The sequence below is a fragment of the Mustelus asterias genome, chromosome 5, assembly GCF_964213995.1.
Source record: "Mustelus asterias chromosome 5, sMusAst1.hap1.1, whole genome shotgun sequence".
NCBI lineage: Eukaryota > Metazoa > Chordata > Chondrichthyes > Carcharhiniformes > Triakidae > Mustelus > Mustelus asterias.
The window spans coordinates 11768378-11793819 of NC_135805.1; the positions used below are offsets into that span (position 1 = coordinate 11768378).

Here is a 25442-nt window from a genome sequence, read left to right on the forward strand (position 1 = left end):
CAGCCTTGCCCTTCACTGTAAGAGGAATGTGCCCTGGACCCTGTTTAACACACTTCTGAAAGCCTCCCAATTACCAGACATCCCTTTGCCTGCCAACAGACTCCCCCAATTAACTTTTGAAAGTTCCTGCCTGATACCGTCAAAATTAGCCTTGCCCCAGTTTAGAATTTTAACTTTTTGGGCCAGACCTATCATTCTCTATAGCTATCTTAAAACTAATGGAATTATGGTCATTGATCGCAAGTGATCCCTCACTAACACTTCTGTCACCTGTCCTTAGATCAAGTTGGTTGTTCTTAATATTTGAGTATGTGTATTGACTTGCCATACTTCTGTTAATGCAGGCAAGCAGCATTTCCTCCTGACTTCTACCCCCCCGCCCCGCCCCCCCCGCCCCGCCCCCCCCCGCCCCGCCCCGCCCCCCCCGCCCCCCCCCCTCCCCGCCCCGCCCCCCCCCGCCCCCCCCCTCCCCCCCCCCGCCCCCCCCCCCCTCCCCCCCCCGCCCCCCCTCCCCTCTCCCCCCTCCCCCCCCCCCCGCATGCAGGAAGGTACCCATGCACCTTCCGATGATGTGGCATTCTGACTTGGTGGACCATTGTGGTGTCATTTTGTGACCTGCCACTTGGTGGCTGCACTGTGCCATTCCAGAGAAAATGAAAGTAAAATAATAATGAAGGAATCTATTGGAAGATTGTAGCCTTTTCAGTTAAGAGTCATATAGGTTTACAGCATGGAAACAGGCCCTTCGGCCCAACTTGTAGCTTGTTCCAGACACTCACCACCCTCTGTGTGAAGAAATTGTCCCTCTGGACCTTTTTGTATCTCTCCCCTCTCACCTTAAACCTATGCCCTCCAGTTTTAGACTCCCCTATCTTTGGGAAAAGATATTGACTATCTAGCTGATCTACGTCCCTCAAGATTTTATAGACCTCTATATGATCATCCCGAAGCCTCCTACGCTCCAGAGGAAAAAGTCCCTGTCTATCCAGCCTTTCCTTGTAACTCAAACCATCAAGTCCCGGTAGCATCCTAGTAAATCTTTTCTGCACTCTTTCTAGTTGAATAATATTCTTTCTATAATAGAATGACCAAAACTGTACACAGTATTCCAAGTGTGGCCATACCAATGTCTTGTACAACTTCAACAAGACGTCCCAACTCCTGTATTCAATGTTCTGACCAATGAAACCAAGCATGCCAAATGCCTTCTTCACCACTCTGTCCACCTATGACTCCAATTTCAAGGAGCTATGAACCTGTACCCCTAGATCTCTTTAGAACCATAGAAAATTACAGCTCAGAAACAGGCCTTTTGGCCCTTGTCTGTGCCGAACCATTTTTTGCCTAGTCCCACTGACCTGCACTTGGACCATATCCCTCCACACCCCTCTCATCCGTGAACCCGTCCAAGTTTTTCTTAAATGTTAAAAGTGACCCCGCATTTACCACTTTATCCGGCAGCTCATTCCACACTCCCACCACTCTCTGCGTGAAGAAGCCCCCCCTAATATTCCCTTTAAACTTTTCTCCTTTCACCTTTAACCCATGCCCTCTGGTTTTTTTCTCCCCTAGCTTCAGCGGAAAAAGCCTGCTTGCATTCACTCTATCTATACCCATCAAAATCTTATACACCTCTATCAAATCTCCCCTCAATCTTCTACGCTCCAGGGAATAAAGTCCCTACCTATTCAATCTCTCTCTGTAACTCAGCTTCTCAAGTCCCGGCAACATCCTTGTGAACCTTCTCTGCACTCTTTCAACCTTATTTACATCCTTCCTGTAACTAGGTGACCAAAACTGTACACAATACTCCAAATTTGGCCTCACCAATGCCTTATATAACCTTACCGTAACACTCCAACTTTTATACTCGATACTCCGATTTATAAAGGCCTATGTACCAAAGGCACTCTTTACGACCCTATCCACCTGTGACGTCACTTTTAGGGAATTCTGTACCTGTATTCCCAGATCCCTCTGTTCTACTGCACTCTTCAGAGTCCTACCATTTACCCTGTACGTTCTACTTTGGTTTGTCCTTCCAATGTGCAATATCTCACACTTGTCCGCGTCAAATTCCATTTGTCATTTTTCAGCCCATTTTTCTAGTTGGTCCAAATCCCTCTGCAAGCTTTGAAAACCTTCCTCACTGTCCACTACACCTCCAATCTTTGTATCATCAGCAAACTTGCTGATCCAATTTACCACATTATCATCCAGATCATTGATATAGATGACAAACAACAATGGACCCAACACCGATCCCTGCGGCACACCACTAGTCACAGGCCTCCACTCAGAGAAGCAATCCTCCACAACCATTCTCTGGCTTCTTCCATTGAGCCAGTGTCTAATCCAATTTACTACCACCCCATGTATACCCAGCGACTGAACCTTCCTCACTAACCTCCCATGAGGGACCTTGTCAAAGGCCTTGCTGAAATCCAGGTAGACGACATCCACCGCCTTCCTTTCATCCACTTTCCTGGTAACCTCCTCGAAAAACTCTAATAGATTGGTCAAACATGACCTACCACGCACAAAGCCATGTTGACTCTCCCTAATAAGTCCCTGTCTATCCAAATATTTGTAGACCCTATCCCTTATCACACCTTCCAATAACTTGCCCACCACCGACGTCAGACTTACCGGCCTATAATTTCCTGGATTTCTTTTGGAACCTTTTTTAAACAACGGAACAACATGAGCCACCCTCCAATCATCCGGCACCTCCCCCGTGAATACTGACATTTTAAATATGTCTGCCAGGGCCCCTGCAAGTTCAACACTAGCTTCCCTCGAGGTCCGTGGGAATACCCTGTCCGGTCCTGGGGATTTATCCACTCTGATTTGCCTCAAGACAGCAAGCACCTCCTCCCCTTTAATCTGTAAAGGTTCCATGACCTCCCTACCTGTTTGCCCTATTTCCGTAGACGCCATGCCCGTTTCCTCAGTAAATACGGATGCAAAAAAACCATTTAATATCTCCCCCATCTCTTTTGGTTCCATACACAGTCTACCACTCTGGTCTTCAAGAGGACCAATTTTATCTCTCACTATCCTTTTGCTCCTAACATACCTTAAGGTGAAACTATTGGTGGTTTTGGGCACAGTTACCATCCAGTGTGATAAAGATGGTGCAAAGTTGATTTCAGCTGTGAGTGCAGTGGGGCAACGATTGTAAACACAGGAATTAAGAGAGTATTAAAATCAACTAGAATTGCCACTCTGGATTGCTGTCCATTGACCCTTCCATGGAAAGGTGTTGTTAAACTTCTTACAAGGTTATTAATGTCAGATAAGGTCATGGTTGCAGTTGTGTGCGATGCAGTCTGTGGTTGAATAACTTACGGGACACCGTGTTGGTGAAGAATGGAAGGAATTTCAGTGGGAGGATTAGGCAGTGAAGCCCACCCAGCATGAGCTGGCTTTTAAGAGCAGAATAAACTGAAGGATGAGAGTGAAACTTTCTGCAAGGTGAAAATAATTTTAATATATCTTGAATCAGTCAGAAAAACACACTGGAAATATTCAACAAGTCAGGCAGGCTCTATGGAAAGAGATGATGGGTGACATTTCACTCGAAGCTTAACTGTTTCTCTTTCCACAGATGTTTTCTGATTTACTGAGTCTTTAGTTTCAGATTTTCAGACATCTGCAGAGTTTGCTTTCTATTTGAATCATTAGGTTGCTCGTGGGGGGAGGGGGTGTTTGGATAGCACATGGACGGGGAGACAGAAGTGAAGGCTGGTCCTCCAGAGATAGTGGCGCTGTCGGAGGAAGAGGAACACAAGTAGCGAAGGCTGGTCCTCCAGAGATAGTGGCGCTGTCGGAGGAAGAGGAACACAAGTAGCGAAGGCTGGTCCTCCAGAGATAGTGGCGCTGTCGGAGGAAGAGGAACACAAGTAGCGAAGGCTGGTCCTCCAGAGATAGTGGCGCTGTCGGAGGAAGAGGAACACAAGTAGCGAAGGCTGGTCCTCCAGAGATAGTGGCGCTGTCGGAGGAAGAGGAACACGAGTAGCGAAGGCTGGTCCTCCAGAGATAGTGGCGCTGTCGGAGGAAGAGGAACACAAGTAGCGAAGGCTGGTCCTCCAGAGATAGTGGCGCTGTCGGAGGAAGAGGAACACAAGTAGCGAAGGCTGGTCCTCCAGAGATAGTGGCGCTGTCGGAGGAAGAGGAACACAAGTAGCGAAGGCTGGTCCTCCAGAGATAGTGGCGCTGTCGGAGGAAGAGGAACACAAGTAGCGAAGGCTGGTCCTCCAGAGATAGTGGCGCTGTCGGAGGAAGAGGAACACAAGTAGCGAAGGCTGGTCCTCCAGAGATAGTGGCGCTGTCGGAGGAAGAGGAACACAAGTAGCGAAGGCTGGTCCTCCAGAGATAGTGGCGCTGTCGGAGGAAGAGGAACACGAGTAGCGAAGGCTGGTCCTCCAGAGATAGTGGCGCTGTCGGAGGAAGAGGAACACAAGTAGCGAAGGCTGGTCCTCCAGAGATAGTGGCGCTGTCGGAGGAAGAGGAACACAAGTAGCGAAGGCTGGTCCTCCAGAGATAGTGGCGCTGTCGGAGGAAGAGGAACACAAGTAGCGAAGGCTGGTCCTCCAGAGATAGTGGCGCTGTCGGAGGAAGAGGAACACAAGTAGCGAAGGCTGGTCCTCCAGAGATGGTGGCGCTGTCGGAGGAGGAGCAGTAAGTGGCCCTTTGGGAGCCGCTGCCGCCGTTTCCTGTCCGGCGCCGGTGCGCGCGCTCCTGTGTTGACGTGTTTTAAGCGGCGGTTGTTCGGCGCCGGCAGCGTCCGTCCTGGGCCCGGGTTGTCCGTCACTATGGGGCCGAGGCTCTGACACCGGCCTGGGCCCACTTACAGGCCACCTGTCATCGCCATAGCTTCTCCTCCCAACCTCCACCTGTCCATCTTAAATATCGGACAAAGTTTATTCACGCCCTCCCCACCCCAGTCCGCCATGGAGCCGGAGTCGCCGCCCGGCCAGCAGCAACCCCCTCCGGCCGGAGCCGCTGCGCTGGCTTACTCGGCGGTGCTGGGCTGGATCGGCCAGGTCAGTGTGTGTTAATGTGAATCCCCTCTTAGCTGAGGCTCCAGAGGTCCAGGCCACCTGTCTCTGACTTGTACAAGGGTGTGTGACCACCTTCAGAAATATGTAGCACAGTCCTTATGTTCTTGGGCTCGTGATCCAGAGGGGACTACTGATCGAGAGTTCAAATCCCACCATAGCAGCTGGGAAATTCAAATGCAGTTCGTTTGTTAGATACTGGAGTAGTAACAATGACCATGAAACGACCAGGTTGCCTTGAGAAAAACTCCATCTGCCTCACTAATGTCCTTTAAAGAACGAAAGCCGTTGATCCCCTCTGGCCCATGTGTGATTCCAGATCCACAGCAATTTGGTTGACTATGATCTACTCTGAAATAGCCTAGCTTTATAGATACACTTAAATTAGCTGCTGCTGATTCAGCAGCTCATCAATTTGTTATCTTTGACCTCCTACAACCCTCTGAGAACTTTGTGTTCCTCTAACTCTGCCCTCTTGAACATCGCCTGCATTCATTGGCAGCTGTTCATTAGCTCTCAAGGACCTAAGATCAGGAATTACTTCCCTAAACCCCTCTGTCTTGAAGAACCTCTTTAAAACTTACTCTTTAACCGAACATTTGACCACCTTTCCTAATTTCTCCTCTTCTGGCTTAGTGTCAGTTTTTCTGATGAGGTGTTATGTACAACTTTAACACTTTATAAATGTGTGTAAGCACGTGTGTCAGAATGTCATTTGTTTCATTTTTGACGTAATATTTTGGTTGTGGATGAAATTGGTGAGATACATTTATTGCTAATGCCTAGTTACTCTGAAAGTGGTGGATCTTGAGTCACAATTGTTTTGTAATTGACTAACTTGGTGTCTTTGGAGGGCATCAAATGTCAGCTATGTAGTGTGGTGTTCGAAAGGTGTCTAGCCCAGGCTAGGTAGGGTTGACAGGTTTCTAATCCAGAAAAAAGTGATCCAGATTGCTTTCTTGATCTGAGAGCTTTTATAAATGTATGAGTATAGCCATGTATGAGTGGAGTTTGTTAGTGAATTTTATAATTGTGGTAATGTTGATCTCCTGTGATATACAGAGTTGAGGGCAAGTGTAGTCTTCAGGTGAAGTAGGCTTAGATGGCGAGAAATATTAAGGTCAGACTTGATTCAAACCTCATTTTCATTTAAAGTGAGTTATTCTGTCGATAATTGTATATTTAAGTCCTATGTTTCTATATTCAAGGCTGAGTTAGATTCTTGATAGACAAGGGAGTCGCAGGTTTTTGGGGGGGGGGGGGGGAGTTGAGACCACGATCAGACCCATGATCTTGTTAAAAGGTGGAGCAGGCTCAAAGAGCCAAATGGCCTATTGCTCCCAAGTTCTACATTCCCAGAAATATCTGTGCCATTATGATGGAAGCTGCTTGTGTAAATTGATCATGCTTCAGCAAAATGGATATATAGAAGTTATGTTGCTGGCCTAGTAATCTAGGACTTTGCATCACAACCTGAATTGGCATTTAAAAAAATCCTGTTCAGAAATCAATTCTAATTTAAATCTTGCTGCCATGGTTACTTCAGGAGGTTGAACTGCATTTTTAAATGCTCTGTCACCTGGCACCAAACTTTGCAGTTAAAAGAGTATAAATTTAAACCAGTGCTATAGTTAATTCATAACCTCTCATCATTCAAGTGACCAGTTGGCTGACGGTCACATTCAGCTCTAATCTCTAGTATAAATTGTCATATTGAGATTTCCCCTTTCAAATACAGGTTGAGAGAGAATTTTTAATCGAATAGCTGTTATCCAAAAGCAAAATACTGTTGTGGATGCTGAAAATCTGAAATAAAAACAGAAATATGTTAGAAATACTCCAAAGGTCTGGCAGCATTTGTGGAGAGACAGACAGAGTGTTTGATCTTTATCATCCTACACTTGACTGCATTTATCAGCTCTACAGTGCTGATTGATTTAGAAAAAAAAGTTTTTTTAGTTTATCAAAGTGACTGAATTGAGCTTCATTTATCACTGAGCTGTGCAGACCAGGGTGACCATTGTCTGTGCTGAGTTAACTGGCCACAGTCAGCAATGGTACAGTTGGATTCACTGACTGAGTTAGAGTAGGAACATTGGCTTCCTCAATGCTGTCAAAAGACCTAAACTGGAAGTATGTGTGCATCTTCCTCATTGTAGGTCCCAATGTTATGTTGGTATATGTACCCAGTATAAACATGTACAACTTGTATTTGTATACTTTTTTAAATAAAAATCCCAAAACACTTCAAGGTGTGTTATTAAAAAATAATTTTGATACTGAGCCATAGTCTTGGTCAAAGAGAGAAGGTCTAAGGAGCTTGTTAAAGCAGGAAAGAGGAGAGGTTTGAGATGGAAATTCTGCCACTTTGGGCCTTGGATGTTGAAGGCACAGCTGCCATTTGTGGAGTGATTTAATCAGGCTGCTCAAGAGGCTATAATTGGAGAAGTACAGATATGTGAGGATTGTAGAGCTGGAAGAGATTACAGAGCTAAAGAGGGCGAGATTAGGAAGGGCTTTGGAAACAAGGATGAGAAATTTAAAATCAAACTGTTGCTTAACTGGGTACCAGTGTAGGTTAGCGATAGATTCAAGTGTAGATTTTTATTATGCCTGCACATATGTATGCACAAGAAATATATACATCACATTTATACGCTGCTCCAAGTAGGCACTATATTCAGAATGAATTTGTATTATGTTTATGTATCCCACCAGTTCATGCATGCTTGTGCCCTGTATAATTGCAGGCTAGTTTTGTTTTCCTATTAGACTGATTTGATGTCTGGTGTCTTGTGATCAGGCTTTGAGGTAGAAGAACAGTGTAGTGGAATGGCACTGTCCTATGTTGAGTAGACACAGTAAGAAGTCTCACAACAGGTTAAAGTCCAACAGTTTATTTGGTAGCAAAAGCCTATGTTGAGTAGGACATGGTAACAATATGCTTATGGGTGAGTTGCAAAATGTAAATAGATTCGTGTTAATTTAGAAGACGTCAGGACCCACAATAAGACCCCTATTTGTTTCCCCCCACCGCAATATCATGAATTTTGGCCTGAGTCTTAAATTTGAGCATCTAATGCTTGAGATTAAGGTGAGTTAATAAACTGAGTTTACAAATCTAAGTAGTTAGGGTGGAGTGGGACTTTGTAGCTTAACTTTCCACTTTGAAGCCAAATTTGACCTCCATCTTCAAAAATAGAGGCAATAGAGGTGAACCAGTTACAAAAGCCCATCGAGTTCACGCATGTCCTTTAGGGGAGGAAACCTGCCATTCTTCCATGGTCTGGCTATCTCTACAGGATTGAATGCTTTATATTATGTAACAGTAATGCGTCTAAATATTATGTTGTTTTAAAATTGGACTGGGTTTTTATTTCCTGGTTTGCAAATGTCCCCTGAGCCTGTAGATCTAGATCTTAAGTTTGTAACCTGCTGCGAGATAACATTATTCTATATTTAGTTCAGCCATATTCATGATTGGTTGGTCTGTCAGTAAGCCAGCTGGCAGAATGGTAGAGTTTGCTTGGTTTAGATCCTGTTCATTTTAAATGCAAACAATCTGCATCTTGGGTTTTCTCTGTGTGTCCTATACAATAGCTCCATTAAATAAGCTGTTTGTATTGAACATAATTCTGTGTATGTGTGTCTGTGTGTACCAGCATTTAGTTCTTGTTTAGTGGTGTCTGGAGTTAACATGCTATGGGCACACAGTCTTCCGGTTTTAATGTGGGATCGCTACATTAGACTTTATTAATTCCTGGGAAAGCTGTTGCCTCTGGTTTTAGATTTGTATTCACAGGACATGTGAATCCATCCAGTGTTAATTTGATTTTAACTATGTTGGTGTTAACATCAAGCTCACATCCTGTTTTGCAATTGCAGTGGTGCCTGGGTTTTAGTAGCATGAGATTCTGGGATTCCCAGGATCCTTTGTGTTTGAGGGTGGTTACATTCTGATTTCCATTCATTTTCCAGTGAAAAATGCAGACTTTGATCTCAGACTTTTGTTCCAGATCTGGAAAAAGATGCTTGTAGTTCATTTAAGGTCTGTCACTAGAGAGTTGTGATGTGGAGATGCCGGTGTTGGACTGGGGTAAACACAGTAACAGTTTTAACAACACCAGGTTAAAGTCCAACAGGTTTATTTGGTAGCAAATAAAAACAACAATACCATAGAGAGTTGCACAGTACAAAGAGCCTATCCTGGCTCTTTGGAAGAGCTAACCCATTTGTCCTGCTCCCCTGGTCAATGTTCTGCAAATTCTTCCTCCAGTATATATCCTTTTGTACTGTGACAGCACATTGAAGTCCCAAACTTTTATATCGTTACTCCCCCCACAAACACAAGTGCACACAGTCCATTGTTATGCAAGACAATTTGTAAGAAGTGTATTTTAAGGGAAGTCAGTTATGTGCTGTGCAGGGACAAGTTCCTGTTTGCAAGGGACACATTACTGAATTGGTGTGGATAGCATTTTAGGAGTTTCAGTTCTTTTTGCTGAAGTAGCATCCTAGGATTTTGCAAGAAATCTTCAGCAATGGCTCTGGTAAAATTCCTGGCTTTACCGCCTCATTGCTTGCTTGAAAAACTAATTTTTGAGTGTCTGTCACTTCCGTGTTAAGTGAATTTATTGTGAAGGCATCCATCCCTGCACATCTGCAAGTCTGATGTGTGAATTTCCAGTGCCTTCCATACCCGCACAAACCTGATGCTTTATCTCTGCATAGTTCCTGGGCTATTTGGGATGGACATTATCTGTGATAGAGTGAGAATTATAAGGTTAATAAATTTGCCATGTAGACAGGAGAAAATTCTGTTCAACACTAAATGAATTAGTGATTTCATTATCAGAAATCAAGTGCTATGCTGTGAATTGATTCTACTTACGTGGGCGAATTTAATTTACGCCTGTTTCATATAGTGACAGCGCAACTTATTTTGTACTTGCTGATTCACCATTTGACAACATTTATTTTAAGCGATACCAAATTTGATTCCTGCAATGTTAATTGGCTCATTCCTTGCAGGAAATGCTTCTGCTGTCAACCTCTCTTGACCTCATTGCACCAAGCAGTATTCCAGCATGGTTTCTCAATTCTTACCTCTTGTGTTCCAGTACTGGGCTGAAATTCTAATTTTATAATTCTAGCTGAAGCAATCATTAATAGTATCATCATTATGTGGCATCTTTAATGTAGGAAATCACCTAAAGGTTTTTTTGTAACTGAGGGGAAAGAAGCAGACAATTTGAACTAATCCTTTTGTAAGTAATCCCTCCTAACAATGTTCTTTTCATTCCTAGCTTGTATTCTCCTTGCCTGAAGAAATGAGACCAGGTCCTGATTTCCATGGGGTTCCCTGGGAGCCCATCTTGATAACTGCTGCTCTAGGAATCGTTACTTTTGTTGTCTTTTTATGGAGAACTTGCCTTTCAGTAAGTAAGATTGATTTACTTTTTCATAAATTCGAATTGCCGCCTTCAGCACCGATAATAAAGATTGGTTATCAGGTGCAGGCTCCTAAGCAGTAAAGTGTGTATTTTGGGCTCATCGGTGGTAATTTATGCTGTAGGTTCAAATCACGTGTGGTGTTTTGCGGGATTGTGGTTGGAGCAGTGGTGGAGTTTGTTTGCAATTGAGCAAGAATAAAGCAGCCAATGAGGCGAGGTTCTACCTGTAGTATAGTCTCCAGATTTTGCATGGCTGAATGAGCAAGGCTGTGGTACCTTGTTACAGCCTTGTTTCTGTTGTCAGAGTGGTTCACTGTTGTAATTGCCTTTCACTTTGTTTTCAGGTGAAGAGCAGAAGATATCAAAGTAAGTTTCCAACATCTACCTCATACACAGAGGACATTTTAAAATGACCTTTTCCAATGAGTCGCACAAGATTTTTTATTTCCAAAAAATATAGCTTGGTGTCTTCTCTCCCATAAAATAATCTGCAACTGAGTCATTTGGGCCAAGTAAACCCTAAAGTTTAGCTACTGATCCGTAATTGATCAACCCTGGTTGCTGTAATTAATCTGATGCTCCTGGGATTCCGTCAACACCTCCGTTATCTTGTCCGCGTTGACATTTATCATGGTGAGCAATTATTCATCTGTGTAAGGTGTTGCAAGTGAACCATCTGTGGTTACCCACAGTGCACTACAATGGGTACATTCCAGCAGAGGTCAGAATGTAAAATTTAACTGTTTCCTTCATGAAGCAATGTCATGAAATCAATTGAAACTTCTCAACTGGTTGAAAATAGTTGGGCTTGGTCTTTGTGACTCAGTACAGCATTGGATAATGCTTTCATCCACTATACCAACATGGAGAAGGATCATTCAGTTTTGCAGAAGAGCCTTTGTGTCATGATTCAACATGTAACATGTTGCTGTACAGATTATTTCAATCTAAATTGGTTATAATATTGAAAATATTTAAAATTGCCTATGTTGAAATCTTTACCTGTCCCCAGTGACTGAGAAACAGCTATCTGAGAAAATCAAACAGCTTATTCAGGAGAAGACTGAGGTTTTGGAGAAAATTTCCACTTATGAAAAGAAGGTACAAATCTAATATTTGCTGCTGAGTGTTGTTGAAGTTTATGATGGGGAAAATTGTTATGCTTGATGTATCGGGAGGCTTCCATTGAAAACAAACTGCACGTAGCTCATACAGACCTCTTCCCTCTTGTTTACTCATCCAGAGTCAGTGAAGCCTAAAATGTCTGGAGAGCTTCCTTTATTTTTAGAATGCAGGTAAACAGTTTGGTGAGGTCAGTGGAAGGAAAATGGAAAACGAATCGTCCTCCCAAGGCAAAATATTTGAAGGAATCATTTACAAGGAGAGAATTTGGAAGTTTGTCTTTCATGAATACATAACCTGAGCTGTACATTTGTCCTGGGTGACTGTTTACGGAGTGTTCTGATCCAAAAGTGCTTGATCAGATCACCAGCATTCTCCGTTTGTCTACCCAGGGGATTCAGGAGACCACCTTCCCAAAGCTATTATTTTCTTCCTTCACTGGGACAAGAAGTCTTTGATACATACCATGTGGTTGGAAAACCCTGCTGTAATAATTGTGATTTGTTGCCATTCCATGTTGAAGAATCAAAGTGAAGAGCCAAAGCCCACAGAGCAGAGTATCAATATTGTATTCAGGAGGGGAGGAGATAAATGGCAGTTAGCTGATGCCCAGCATTTTTAGAAACTGAAATATTGAGGAGAGAGATATAAACTTCCATAGCTTGAAGCTCTGGAAAGGAATGTTCTAGATTGAGAATTTGCAATGGAGTTTGATTTCAACAACTGAGGATGGAAAGAGAACAAAAGGATTCTGTACTTGGAACATAAGAGGAATGAGAGAAATGTTCAAAAAAGCATTGACATTTAAGTAAAAATTAGTAAGTTTTTGATAGAACATAGAACACTACAGCGCAGTACAGGCCCTTTGGCCCTCGATGTTGCGCCGACCAGTGGAACCAACCTAAAGCCCCTCTAATCTACACTATTCCAATATCATCCATATGTTTATCCAATAACCATTTGAATGCTCTTAATGTTGAGGAGTCCACTACTGCTGCAGGCAGGGCATTCCACGCCCTTACTACTCTCTGAGTAAAGAACCTACCTCTGACATCTGTCCTATATCTCTCACCCCTCAATTTAAAGCTATGTCCCCTTGTGCTAGCCATCACCATCCGAGGAAAAAGGCTCTCACTATCCACCCTATCTAATCCTCTGATCATCTTGTATGCCTCTATTAAGTCACCTCTTGACCTTCTCTCTAACGAAAACAACCTCAAGCCCCTCAGCCTTTCCTCATTCGATTTTCCCACCATACCAGGCAACATCCTGGTAAATCTCCTCTGCACCCTTTCCAATACTTTCACATTTTTCCTGTAATACGGCGACCAGAACTGTACGCAATACTCCAAATGCGGCCGCACCAGAGTTTTGTACAGTTGCAGCATGACCTCTTGGCTCCGAAACTCAATCCCTCTACCAATAAAAGCTAACAGACTATTTTTTGTATTGTTTGTCATCTATTCCAATGATCTGGATGATAATGTGGTAAATTGGATCAGCAAGTTTGCTGATGATACAAAGATTGGCGATGTAGTGGACAGTGAGGAAGGTTTTCAAAGCTTGCAGAGGGATTTGGACCAACTAGAAAAATGGGCTAAAAAATGGCAAATGGAATTTAACGCGGACAAGTGTGAGATATTGCACATTGGAAGGACAAACCGAAGAAGAACGTACAGAGTAAATGGTAGGACTCTGAAGAGTGCAGTTGAACAGAGGGATCTGGGAATACAGGTACAGAATTCCCTAAAAGTGACGTCACAGGTGGATAGGGTCGTAAAGAGTGCCTTTGGTACATTGGCCTTTATGAATCGGAGTATCGAGTATAAAAGTTGGAGTGTTATGGTAAGGTTATATAAGGCATTGGTGAGGCCGAATTTGGAGTATTGTGTACAGTTTTGGTCACCTAGTTACAGGAAGGATGTAAATAAGGTTGAAAGAGTGCAGAGAAGGTTCACAAGGATGTTGCCGGGACTTGAGAAGCTGAGTTACAGAGAGAGATTGAATAGGTAGGGACTTTATTCCCTGGAGCGTAGAAGATTGAGGGGAGATTTGATAGAGGTGTATAAGATTTTGATGGGTATAGATAGAGTGAATGCAAGCAGGCTTTTTCTGCTGAGGCTAGGGGAGAAAAAAACCAGAGGGCATGGGTTAAGGGTGAAAGGAGAAAAGTTTAAAGGGAATATTAGGGGGGGCTTCTTCACGCAGAGAGTGGTGGGAGTGTGGAATGCGCTACCGGATAAAGTGGTAAATGCCTCTATTGACACTTTGAACATTTAAGAAAAACTTGGATGGGTTCATGGATGAGAGGGGTGTGGAGGGATATGGTCCAAGTGCAGGTCAGTGGGACTAGGCAAAAAATGGTTCGGCACAGACAAGAAGGGCCAAAAGGCCTGTTTCTGAGCTGTAATTTTCTATGGTTCTACACCGTACGCCTTCTTAACAACCCTATCAACCTGGGTGCCAACTTTCAGGGATCTATGCACATGGATACCCAGATCCCTCTGTTCATCCACACTACCAAGTATCTTACCATTAGCCCAGTACTCTGTATTCCTGTTACTCCTTCCAAAGTGAACCACCTCACACTTTTCCGCATTAAACTCCATTTGCCACCTCTGAGCCCAGCTCTGCAGCTTATCTATGTCCCTCTGTAACCTGCCACTTCCCTCCGCACTGTCTACAACTCCACCGACTTTAGTATCATCCGCAAATTTACTAATCCATCCTTCCACGCCCTCATCCAGGTCATTATTAAAAATGACAAACAGCAGAGGAAGAGAGATCTGAAGCTGGAGGTAGGAGAGAAAGCTGACCAGCAACTACTTGTATCCTGTCCAGGGCTGTGATAGAAATTATCAGTCTAGAATGGGCTTGGGCTACATCGTGGTAATTATTAATTATTGTTACTGCAGTATGTTTGAAATGTACTTTCTCTTCTTTCTCCCTCCTCATCATACCTGACCTCCTTAGCTGGAAGAAGCCAAGACCACCATTAATGAAGCCCAGAATGTGAAATCAACTATGTCTGATGAAACTGCAGAAATTAAGGTGAGAGAGTATTGCGTACCAGTGTGTATATAAATAGTTGGCTGAAATTTTATATTCAAATTATACAAATGATCTGTTCCTAAAGGAGGCCTGCAAGGAGCTTGAACAGGTGAACCTTCATTTGGAGACGCGTGTGAAAAATCTTCAGGCATCGTTAGAAAAAGAGAAGAAGGAGACAGCTAAGCAGCAGACTCTGGTAAGGAAGGACTGAACATCTTTGGAAAGAGATGCATCTGTTTATTACCCTAGTGTTGATTATGTAGAGAATGGAACAATAACAACGCATTTCACTGTTGCCCAGCTGTCACTTGGTTCCATTCTTCTTTTTCTAATTGTAGCCAGAGAATCACTTGCAATGGCCGCTCTTCCTGCTCTTGCACAGTTACCTCTGCCTTGATCACGTGTGTGGTGTGGTCAGCCCCAGTTTAGCTGTTAATTAATTTGAACCTCCTATTAGCCCTGAAGAGTCGAAAATAGATATTAGAAATTGTTTTATCTTTCTGACCTTGTGAAGTAAAGTTTATTTTTGTTTGTTCAAAACCCGTGGAATCTAGTAGCTTTATACTCTTAGCAAATGTTTTGAATTTCAGACTTTGTCCAGTTCAGACATTATTGATCCCTATTTGGTGGCACAGTGGCAGTGTGGTTATCACTGCTGCCTCACAGGAACCTGGGTTCGATTCCAGCCTTGGATCACTGTCTGTGTGGAGTCTGCGCATTCTCCCTGTTCTACGTGGGTTTCTTCCAGGCACTCCAATTTTCTCCCACAGTTCAAAGATGTGCAGGTTAGGTGGATTGGCCATGCTAAATTGCTGCTTAGTGTTCAACGATGTGTAGGTTAGATGGATTAACGGGGAAAATACATGGGGTTATGGGGATGGGGCAGAGGAAGAGGGCCTGGGTAAGATACTCTGTCAGAGTTGGTGCAGACTTCAGGGCCGAATGGCCTCCTGCACTGTAGGCATTCTATGATGTCCCGAGGCATGGTACATTGGGGAAACTATGCAGACGCTGCGACAACGGATGAATGAACACCGCTCGACAATCACCAGGCAAGACTGTTCTCTTCCTGTTGGGGAGCACTTCAGCGGTCACGGGCATTCGGCCTCTGATATTCGGGTAAGCGTTCTCCAAGGCAGCCTTCGCGACACACGACGGCGCAGAGTCGCTGAGCAGAAACTGATAGCCAAGTTCCGCACACACGAGGACGACCTCAACCGGGATATTGGGTTCATGTCCCACTATTTGTAACCCCCACAGAGTTTCACTGGCTGTCTTGTCTGGAGACAATACACATCTTTTTAGCCTGTCTTGATGCTCTCTCCGCTCATGTTGTTTTGTTTCTTTAAAGACTTGATTAGTTGTAAGTATTCGCATTCCAACCATTATTCATGTAAATTGAGTTTGTGTCTTTATATGCTCTGTTTGTGAACAGAATTCCCACTCACCTGAAGAAGGGGCTTGCAGCTCCGAAAGCTTGTGTGGCTTTTGCTACCAAATAAACCTGTTGGACTTTAACCTGGTGTTGTTAAACTTTTTACGGCATTCTATGAACCAGATCTTACCAAAAGTTTCAGGGTCTTGTCCAAGGTCATAACCCAGTGCACAGGTTCTTATCTATTGTTGACTTGATATTAATTTTATTCTCTTTGTTTTAAAACCCAGATTGCCGATACTCAGAAATCTGTGAAAAAGTTACAAAATATTATTTCAACTCATTCAGCAGAACACTCCCGGGTAAGGCAATCTTGATGAAATATAATTGAATAAATGTGTACAGTCAATGTTACAGCAGTGTAATGTGGAGTATTGTCATTGTATAGAACAGGGTTTCCCAAACCTTTCCAGCCGTGGAACCCATTTGACGTCCCAAGAGTACTGATAGAACCCCTAAGAAATATTATATTGAAGAATTAAAACACAAAAAATGATGATTATTGTGTAATAGGTACAAACATAGAATCATCTTTTAAATTTTGAAATTATGTGCCTTATGTATACATTTATTATGATTGTTCTGTTGTTCGATAAATTCCAAGTCTTACCTTTGCCATTTTTAATGGCTTATTCATTTAAACCTGGGAGTACTACTGGGCAACTGGATTCTCATTTCAGACATGCATGTGTGCGTGCAGACACTTGCCCCTCTCAAACATGTGTATGTGTGCCCCTACACACCCGTATGCAGACCCTTTCACATGCGTGCACACAAACTCATCCCTCTCGCGCATGCGTGCGCACACGCACACAATCTCTCTCACTTTGAAAGGCGATGGCAGAGTGGTATTATCACTAGATTATTAATCCAGAAACTCAGCTAATGTTCTGGGGGCCAGGGTTCCACCTGGAATTAAGAATCTACTGATGACCACGAAACCGTCGTCGATTGTTGGGAAAAAACATCTAATTCACTAATGTCCTTCAGGGAAGGAAGTCTGCCGTCCTTTCCTGGTCTGGCCTACATGTGACTCCAGAGCCACAGCAATGTGGTTGACTCTCAACTGCCCTCTGAATAAAGGCAAATAGGTACGGCAATTAATGCTGGCCAGCCAGTGACACCCATGTTCCACAGATGGATTTTTAAAAACTCTCATAGGTGTATGCACACACTTGCGTGCCTGCACACACCCATCGGCAATATGTACGCTCACAGCACCCCCCCCCCCCCCCGCCCCAACCTCACTAGTGCGCATGCATTCACTCACCCCCCCCCCCCTCCACACACACATGCACCCACACTTCTCGTACAATGAGGTCAGCTTGTAATGTGGAGTATTGCCATTGTACAGTAAATATTACAGCAGTGTAATGTGTGCATAGAATGTTACACCAGTGCTAAATAGGGTAAAGTCAAGCGCACAGAGAATGTTCACAGAATCACCAAATTTGCGCAGTGAAAAAGGAAGCTATTCAGCCCATTGAGTCTGTACTGGCTCTCTAAAAAAGCATTCTACCCAGTTCCACGCCTTATCCCCGTAACCTTGCACATTCTTTTCAGATAGCAATCTAATTTGTTTTTGAATACCACGATCAAATCTCTCTCTACCATCCCCTCAAAGTTCGTTTCAAATTCCAACCACCCTGTGGGTGAAATTTCTTTTTCTCACATTACTTTAGTTCTTTTGCCAATTATTTTGAATGTGTCCTCTAGTTCTTCTTGCTTTCTTGACTGGAGATGGTTTCTGAATATTTATCTTGTCCATATTATTAGGATACGAGATCAGAAACCCCAAGGTATATTATGAAGATAGACTAGACTCCATCTATTTGCTGTTTTGGTATTAGTGAGGATAAAGTGTTTCACTCCAGGTGTGATTCTGTTGACACACTAGGAAACTTTTATCAAAACAAATTTTATTTAACAGTACAGTTTAACTGTAATAAATAAATTAGCTTAACGTTTACCAATTGAACAATACTTCAACACGAGAAGATACAGTTCCTAATCTTCCTCTTACAGACTTGAACCCCTCTTCAAAATCAGTTAGCAAACAACATAGGCTTATGTGCTTGTACTTGTTAACAGTCCGAGAGCTTTTTGAACACCTCTGGAGAGAGATAGAGACACCTGTCGTCTAACAGCCCCAAAGAGAGAGAGACAGGAAGACATCTGCCAGAACAAGAGAAACTGTGTATATTCTGTACAAGCTCCATTCCTCCCATTAGCACATTACTCTGTCTCTTGTCAATCAACTTCATCAAAACCCTACTCTGAAATCCCAAGGGAAACCGAAGTAAACACAAATGCATTAACTCTGTTTAGACAAACACACCATTGGCTAAAATCAGTCATTTTCTTGCATTCTCAACATTTGAAGTGCCTGTTGCTCAGACAAATTGGCACCATGTTAAACAGAGCTGAAATTTAAACATAACTGCTTATAAGAAACATGATACATTTTTTTAAAGGCACAGTATCATCACAATATTCCTCAGGATCTTGACTACCTCTAACAAATTTCCTCTCAACCTTCTTTTCCCCAAGGAAAACGATCCCAATCCCTCCATTGCATCCTCATAGCTGCAGTTTTCTTTCTCCCTGGAATCATTCTTCTGAATCTACTTTGTACTCTGTCGACTGTCGTCACATCCTTCCTCAAGTATGACACCAGAAGTGGATGTACAACTCCAGATGAGGCCTAAAATTTCTTGCTCAAGTTCAACATGACCTCCTTCCTCTTGTACTCAAATGCCTCTATTAATAAAGCCCAAGATGCCAGATCCCCCCTCACTCTTCTAAACGTCAGTCAGTATAATCCTAACTGACTTAGTCTCCCCTGATATGACAGACCTATCAGCTGGTAAATCTTCGCTGTACTCCCTTTATAGCAAGAACATCTTTCCTCAGATAAGGACACCAAAACTGCGTATAATTCTCCAAGTGTGGCCTCACCAACACCCTGTACAGTTGTAGAAAAACATTCTGATTCCTATACTCAAATCCTCTTGCTATGAAGGCCAACATATGATTTGCTGCCTTTACTGCCTGCTGTACCTGCGCGCTTACTTTCAGCGACTGATACACAAGGACGCCAAGGTCTTGTTGAGTATCCACCTCTCTCAATTTACACCCATTCAAGTAATAATCTGTCTTCCTAATATTGCTACCAAAGTGGATAACCTCACATTTATCCATCTTATACTGCATCTGCTGTGCACATGCCCACACACTCAGCCTGTCCAAATCACAATGAAGCATCTCTGCATCCTCTTCACAGCTCATCCTCCCACCCAACTTTGTATCATCTACAAAGTTGGAGATAATACATTCAGTTCCCTCTTCCAAATCATGAATATATAATGTGAACAGTGCCGTCCTAGCACAGATCCCTGTGGAACCCCACTCGTCACTGACTGCCAATCCGAAGAAGACCCATTTATGCCAACTCTTTGCTTCCTATCTGCTAGCCAGCTTTCTATCCCTCTCAAGACATTACCTGCAATCCCATGAGCTTTAACTTTGCACAGTAGTCTGTTATGTGAGACCTTGTGGAAAGCCTTCTGAAAGTCTAAATAAACCACATCAACTGGTTCTCCTCGGTCAACTCTACTAGTTACGTCCTCAAAAAAATTCCAATATATTTGTCAAGCATGATTTCCCTTTTGTAAATCCATGCGGACTTGTCTGATTATACCACTGTCTTCCAAATGCCAAGTTATGAAATCCTTGATAATAGACTCGAGCAACTTCCCCAGTACCGATGTTAGGCTCACTGGTCTATAGTTCCCTGTTTTCTCTATACCTGCTTTTTTGAATAGTGGGCTTACATTAGTTACCCTCCAATCTGTAGGAACCAGTCCAGAGTGAAAAGAATTTTGGAAAATAACCGCCAATGGATCTACGATTTCCAGGGCCACTTCCTTAAGTACTCTGGGATGAAGTTTATCAGGACCTAGAGATTTATTCACCTTCAATCCCATCAATTTCCCCAAAATCATTTCTCTACTAATGCTGATTTCCTTCAGCTCCTCACTGAAACATGTTTCTCTCAGCACTTCTGCTACATTATTCATGTCTTCCTTTGTGAAGACTGAAGCAAAGTACAAATTTAATTCCTCAGCCATATCTTTATTCCCCGTTATGAATTCTCCTGTTTCTGACTAAGGGGCCTACATTTATTTTTGTCAATCATTTTCTCTTTACATATCTATAGAAACTTTAACAGTCAGTTTTTACATTCTCCGCTAGCTTCCTGTCATACACTCTTTTTCCCTTAATCAATCCCTTGGTCCTCCTTTGCTGAATTTTAAGCTGCTCCAATCCTCAGGCCTATTTTCTTGCCAGTTTGTAAGCATCTTCCTTGAATCTGTTACTATCTAATTTCCCTTGTAAGCCATGGTTTGGCCACAATTCCCTGACCACTCTTGCGCCAAACAGGAATAAACAACTTCTGGAGTTCACCTACTCGTTCTCCTTGGAGCAGAAGTATACAAGAGTACAGCTGTTTAGATGAGGTATACAAAAGCTGTTCCAGTGAGTTGACGGTACAGGAAATAGAGACACAGATTTAAGATTTTGGGCAAGTGATTCAGGAAAATGTGAGGATGACTTATTTACACAGTGAGTGGCAATGACCTAGAACTCGCTGCTTATGAGGGTGGTGGAAACAGAGACAATGAACGATTTCAAAAGAAAATGGGACATGTACTTGATGAAGGGCTATGGGGATAAAACAAGGAAATGGAGCAGATTGATTCCCCCACAGAGATCAGCATGGACTCATTCAGTAATGCAGCCAGCTTGCACATGCCAAATTCATAGAAACCGCAATCAGATGTATGATTGGTTGGTCTCCATTTGCTAATATTGCTGTTTTAAAAAGTGCTACAGGATCTTTTTATGTCCACCAGAACAGGAAGAAGAGACCCAAATTTAGCCTTTCATTTCATAGAAATAGAAACCCTACAGTGCAGAAGGAGGCCATTCGGCCCATCGAGTCTGCACCGACCACAATCCCACCCAGGCCCTACCCCCACATATTTACCCACTAATCTACGCATCCCAGAATTCTAAGGGGCAATTTTTAACCTGGCCAATCAACCTAACCTGCACATCTTTGGATGTGGGAGGAAACCGGAGCACCCGGAGGAAACCCACGCAGACACGAGGAGAATGTGCAAACTCCACACAGACAGTGACCCGAGCCGGGAATCGAACCCGGGACCCTCGAGCTGTGAAGCAGCAGTGCTAACCACTGTGCTACCGTACCGTGCAGTAGTGCTTCAGTACTGAATTGTCAGCCTGATGAAGTCCTGGACTGGAGCCAGAGCTCATCATCTGATAGGAAATAAATAGCAGGGGTGTTAGAATCTTTAGAGGAAGACCATTGTGGATTTCTCTTTAAGGCGTGCAGATCAGTCTTTGAGGAGAAGGGAAACTGATGAGTTTGCAATGAATCTGAGGTGGAGATGGCCATAACTTAATGAAGATTTGTATTTCTTGTAGTTACAGGAAGTCCTTTCTGATGCCAAAACAAATGAAGAAAAATTGCTAGGGGACATCCAGTCTATGCAAGAAGAAAATGCCATGCTTAAGCAGAGTAAAAGTCAGGTGAATATACTTTGCTGGATCTGAATGCAGGACCCATCTTGAATATTTGTGGGTCATTCACAGAGGGTTTGTTTTGTGGTTTTGCAGCTTCTGCAAGAGGCGGAAGGCTGGAGTGAGCGACACAGTGAGCTTAATGACCAGATCAGACTCTGTCAGAAAGCTCAGAGAGACCTGGAGGAAATGCTGGCTTACAAGGATAATGAAATTGAGGTATGTGTAAGCAGATATAACTGGGCTTTTCTCATGCGTTCACTGTATCATTGCATGTCATCTTCAGTTTTTACTGAATGGAGAAATTGAGTTAGTGCACCAAAGAGTGCAATGCATGAGCTGGCACAAGCTTGAATATTAAAATTTCAGATTCTAATAGGAAAGATTGAATTTGTGGAGAGTGAAGTTTTGCACTATTGAGGTCCTGCAAAAAAAGCTGAGTCTCAAAGTCTGCAATAAATCATGACTTTGATGCACAGTTTCATGTGTTCAAATGAAAGCATCGGAATGTTCTTTCGTCCCTCTCACTTGTGGCCCCCGCACCGCCTCCTTTCTCGTGTTCGTGGGCCCCTCCGCTTCCCCCTCCCTCCCGCTCGCGGCCCCCGTCGTCGCCCCCTCCCTCCCGCTCGCGGCCCCCGTCGTCGCCCCCTCCCTCCCGCTCACGGCCCCCGTTGTCGCTCCCTCGCGCTCACGGCCCCCATCGTCGCACCCTCGCGCTTGCGGCCCCTGTCGTCGCCCCCTCCTCCCTCACGCTTGTGGCCCCCGTCGCCGCTCCCTCCTCCCCCGCCAGTCCCTGCCCCCCCCCCCCAACGCTTGCGCTCACTGGCCCTTCCGCCCCCCCACCCCCCCTCCTCTAGTGCTCGCGGGCCCCTCCCCCTCTTGATGTGTACAACCAGTTCTTGTTGAATTTTCTTCCAGTAGCTTTTATAAATCAGAAGTATTTAATAATGCCGGCATTATCAGAGGTTTTCGTTTCTTTTTTCTCTTCAAATCTTGATTGTCCAAAAAAGATTGGTACTCAATTACTTTTTTAAACTGATAAATTTTCTGGTTTATGAAGATGGTGTTGATGAAAGGAAAATATCCAATCATTTTGGGTGCCCAATATCTGTTTTGATCAGGTTAGGTGCAAAATACTGACCCCCCTCTTCTAGCAATGTGTTGCAACTGAAACTTAGCAGAGTTACCTTCCCCTTTCCCCACTGCTGCACAATGACTCTATCCATTACCTGTGTGTGGAGCATAAATACAATCCATCTGGGCTGAACGGACTATTTCTGTGCTGTAAATATTTGTAACACATCTGAAAGATGTGCTGCTTAGGTTTACCTGAACAGATGCCAGAGTGTGGCGACGAGGGGGATTTCACAGTAACTTCATTGCAATGTTAATGTAAGCTGCCTTGCGACAATAATAAATGAACTTAATTTTGAAAGACATTTCACGTAGGATCTCTAACACCAAAAGACAGCATCTTGTTTCCTATTGGTCTGAACTTTGATCCAAAAGATGAAAAGTGAGTTTTTAACCCACTGTTTAGGAATTTGAACCTGCACCCATATTGCCATTGTCTTATCCTGGTGATACAACCTTTCTCATTCTTTTCCAACATTCAGGTATTGACAGACTGCGTGATGCAGCTTAGGCAGCTTGACACAGAGTCTGATGTTGAAGATGGTGGGTGGGATAAAGAAGTGGACGGTGAAGTGGCTAATGGAGAGCTGCCAGGTAAAACCAGTGATCACTATTAATACTGTGTGATCTGTTTTTACTCAGTGTACTGGTAAAGGATGTGGTGCGAATTCCAGATTTCAAAATCAGAGGTTTGAGCAAGCCAACTCTTCCTCATTTCCCCAAACTGGGATAGTAATAGTGTAAGAGGCAGAACTTCTGAATGTATTCAGGAGAATTTTCTCAGTACATTACAGCCCAGTGACAAAGGAGGCATTGCTGGCTCTGAATCTAGTGAGTGAGGCAGATCAAGTGTCAGTAGGGAACACTTAGAGACGGTTTAGGTTAGAATGGAGAATGGGCAGCTGAATCCGTAGTGATACATTTTGGTGGGAAAAACGAGGAGAGGTGATATAACATAAAACACAATTCTAAATGAAGTGCAGAAGCAGAGGGACCCGGGGACAAATGTGCACAAACCATTGAAGGTGGCGGGCAGATTGAGAAAGTGGTAAATACAGCATTCTGGACCCTTGGAATAATAAATAGGGGAACAGAAAACAAAAGCAAGGAAGTTATGATTAACCTTTTGTAAAACAGTGGTTCAGCCTTATTTGTAGTATTGTGTTCAGTTCCAGGCAGCACTCTTCAGGAAGATGTGAAGGCATTGGAGAGGGTGCAGAAAAGATTTACAAGAATGGTTCCGAGAATCGAGGATTTTAATTTGGGCAGATTTGGAGAACTTTGGCTGATCTCCTTGGTGAAGAGCAAGTTCAGAGGAGATTTGATACGTTCAAAATCATCTGGGAGAGCAGATAAGGAGCAGTTGTTCCCATTGGTGGAAGGGTGGAGAAGTAGAGGGCGCAGATTTAAATTGATTGGAAATAAAACAAAGACCCAAGGAAAAGCTCCCTCTGCACAGCGGACATGTAGATGTTGAGGCTCTGGCCTCTATTTAACTCTGTAGAGTAAGATAGTACAGCCATGCCTTATATGTAACAACTGACTAGAAAATTTGCTAATATATTTTAAAACATCAAATTTCAGGTAATATGTTACAGAATCTTGATATCTGAAAACAGAACTGACAAATCAGCTTTTTGGTAGAAAATCTTTGGCAAGTGTCAGTTTGACTCTGTCAGAAGCAAGATTGCCTTTCAGTCAAAAGGTTGTGACTTCAAGCCACGTTCCAGAGTCTAGGCTGATGCAGCAGTGCAGTCCTGAGGGAATGTTGAATACTCCTTCCAACCAGCCTTTTAGGCTGAGATGTCCTGGGTCTGTTCTGATGGTCAGAAGGACATTCAAAGATCCATTGGGAAGAAGGACTGAGAGTTTGACTGATCAGTGATTTCTGTCAACCAGTGTCACCCAACTGTTTCAGACATCAAACGATATTGCATCACTTAGCTCAGTGGTGCCCAATTTTTACAACAGCCTGGGAGAGTTAAACAAGTCATCCAGCAAGTGTGGAAAGCAGCAAGGGTTCAGAAGAGGAAGCTGCGAGTCAGAGGGTGTGGAAGTCTCAGGATGTTGCATTGTATGGGTGGAAGTAGAACAGTGGCAGCAAGCGAGAGGATAGGATGAAGCAGCAAACGGGAGAATCGGAGGAGGGAAATGGTGAGCGGGAGGGTTAGGGGAAGCAGCAAACGGGAGAATCGGAGGAGGGAAATGGTGAGCGGGAGGGTTAGGGGAAGCAGCAAACGGGAGAATCGGAGGAGGTCAGGAGCGGTTTGGTTTTAAATATTGAACATGCGCAGTTATCATGCTGTAATGAAAATGTTGGCAGCTCTATTTGGGCATGTCCCTCATTTACAAATTGTGCTGGAACAAGAATGTGTTTTAAAGGTGGATACTTGTATTAAAACAAAATCTACCATCACACAACCTCTCTTGCGCATCCGTTCCTCGAGGCGTTGGCTGGCCCTTGGAGTCCGTGAAACCACTATAACTTTATGCACTTCAAAATAATTTATTACATGCAAGGTGCAGTGAGAAGTTTGAGATATGAGTTATATGAACAATTTTTTGCAATATTTTAAG

At 43.5% G+C, this 25442-nt stretch overlaps 1 protein-coding gene across 2 annotated transcripts in view; it reads left to right on the plus strand.

The window, feature by feature from the left end:
* The window catches only part of LOC144493364 (transport and Golgi organization protein 1 homolog), a 105919-nt gene that overhangs the window by 28140 nt on the left and 52337 nt on the right, over positions 1-25442 (plus strand). For both annotated transcript variants that reach the window (XM_078212173.1, XM_078212172.1), the window contains exons 7-15: positions 10370-10501; positions 10861-10882; positions 11529-11617; positions 14612-14689; positions 14775-14885; positions 16355-16426; positions 21636-21740; positions 21828-21950; positions 23348-23459. In XM_078212173.1, coding sequence (XP_078068299.1) covers positions 10370-10501; positions 10861-10882; positions 11529-11617; positions 14612-14689; positions 14775-14885; positions 16355-16426; positions 21636-21740; positions 21828-21950; positions 23348-23459 — 844 coding nt within the window. The remainder of the gene's footprint in view (positions 1-10369; positions 10502-10860; positions 10883-11528; positions 11618-14611; positions 14690-14774; positions 14886-16354; positions 16427-21635; positions 21741-21827; positions 21951-23347; positions 23460-25442) is intronic.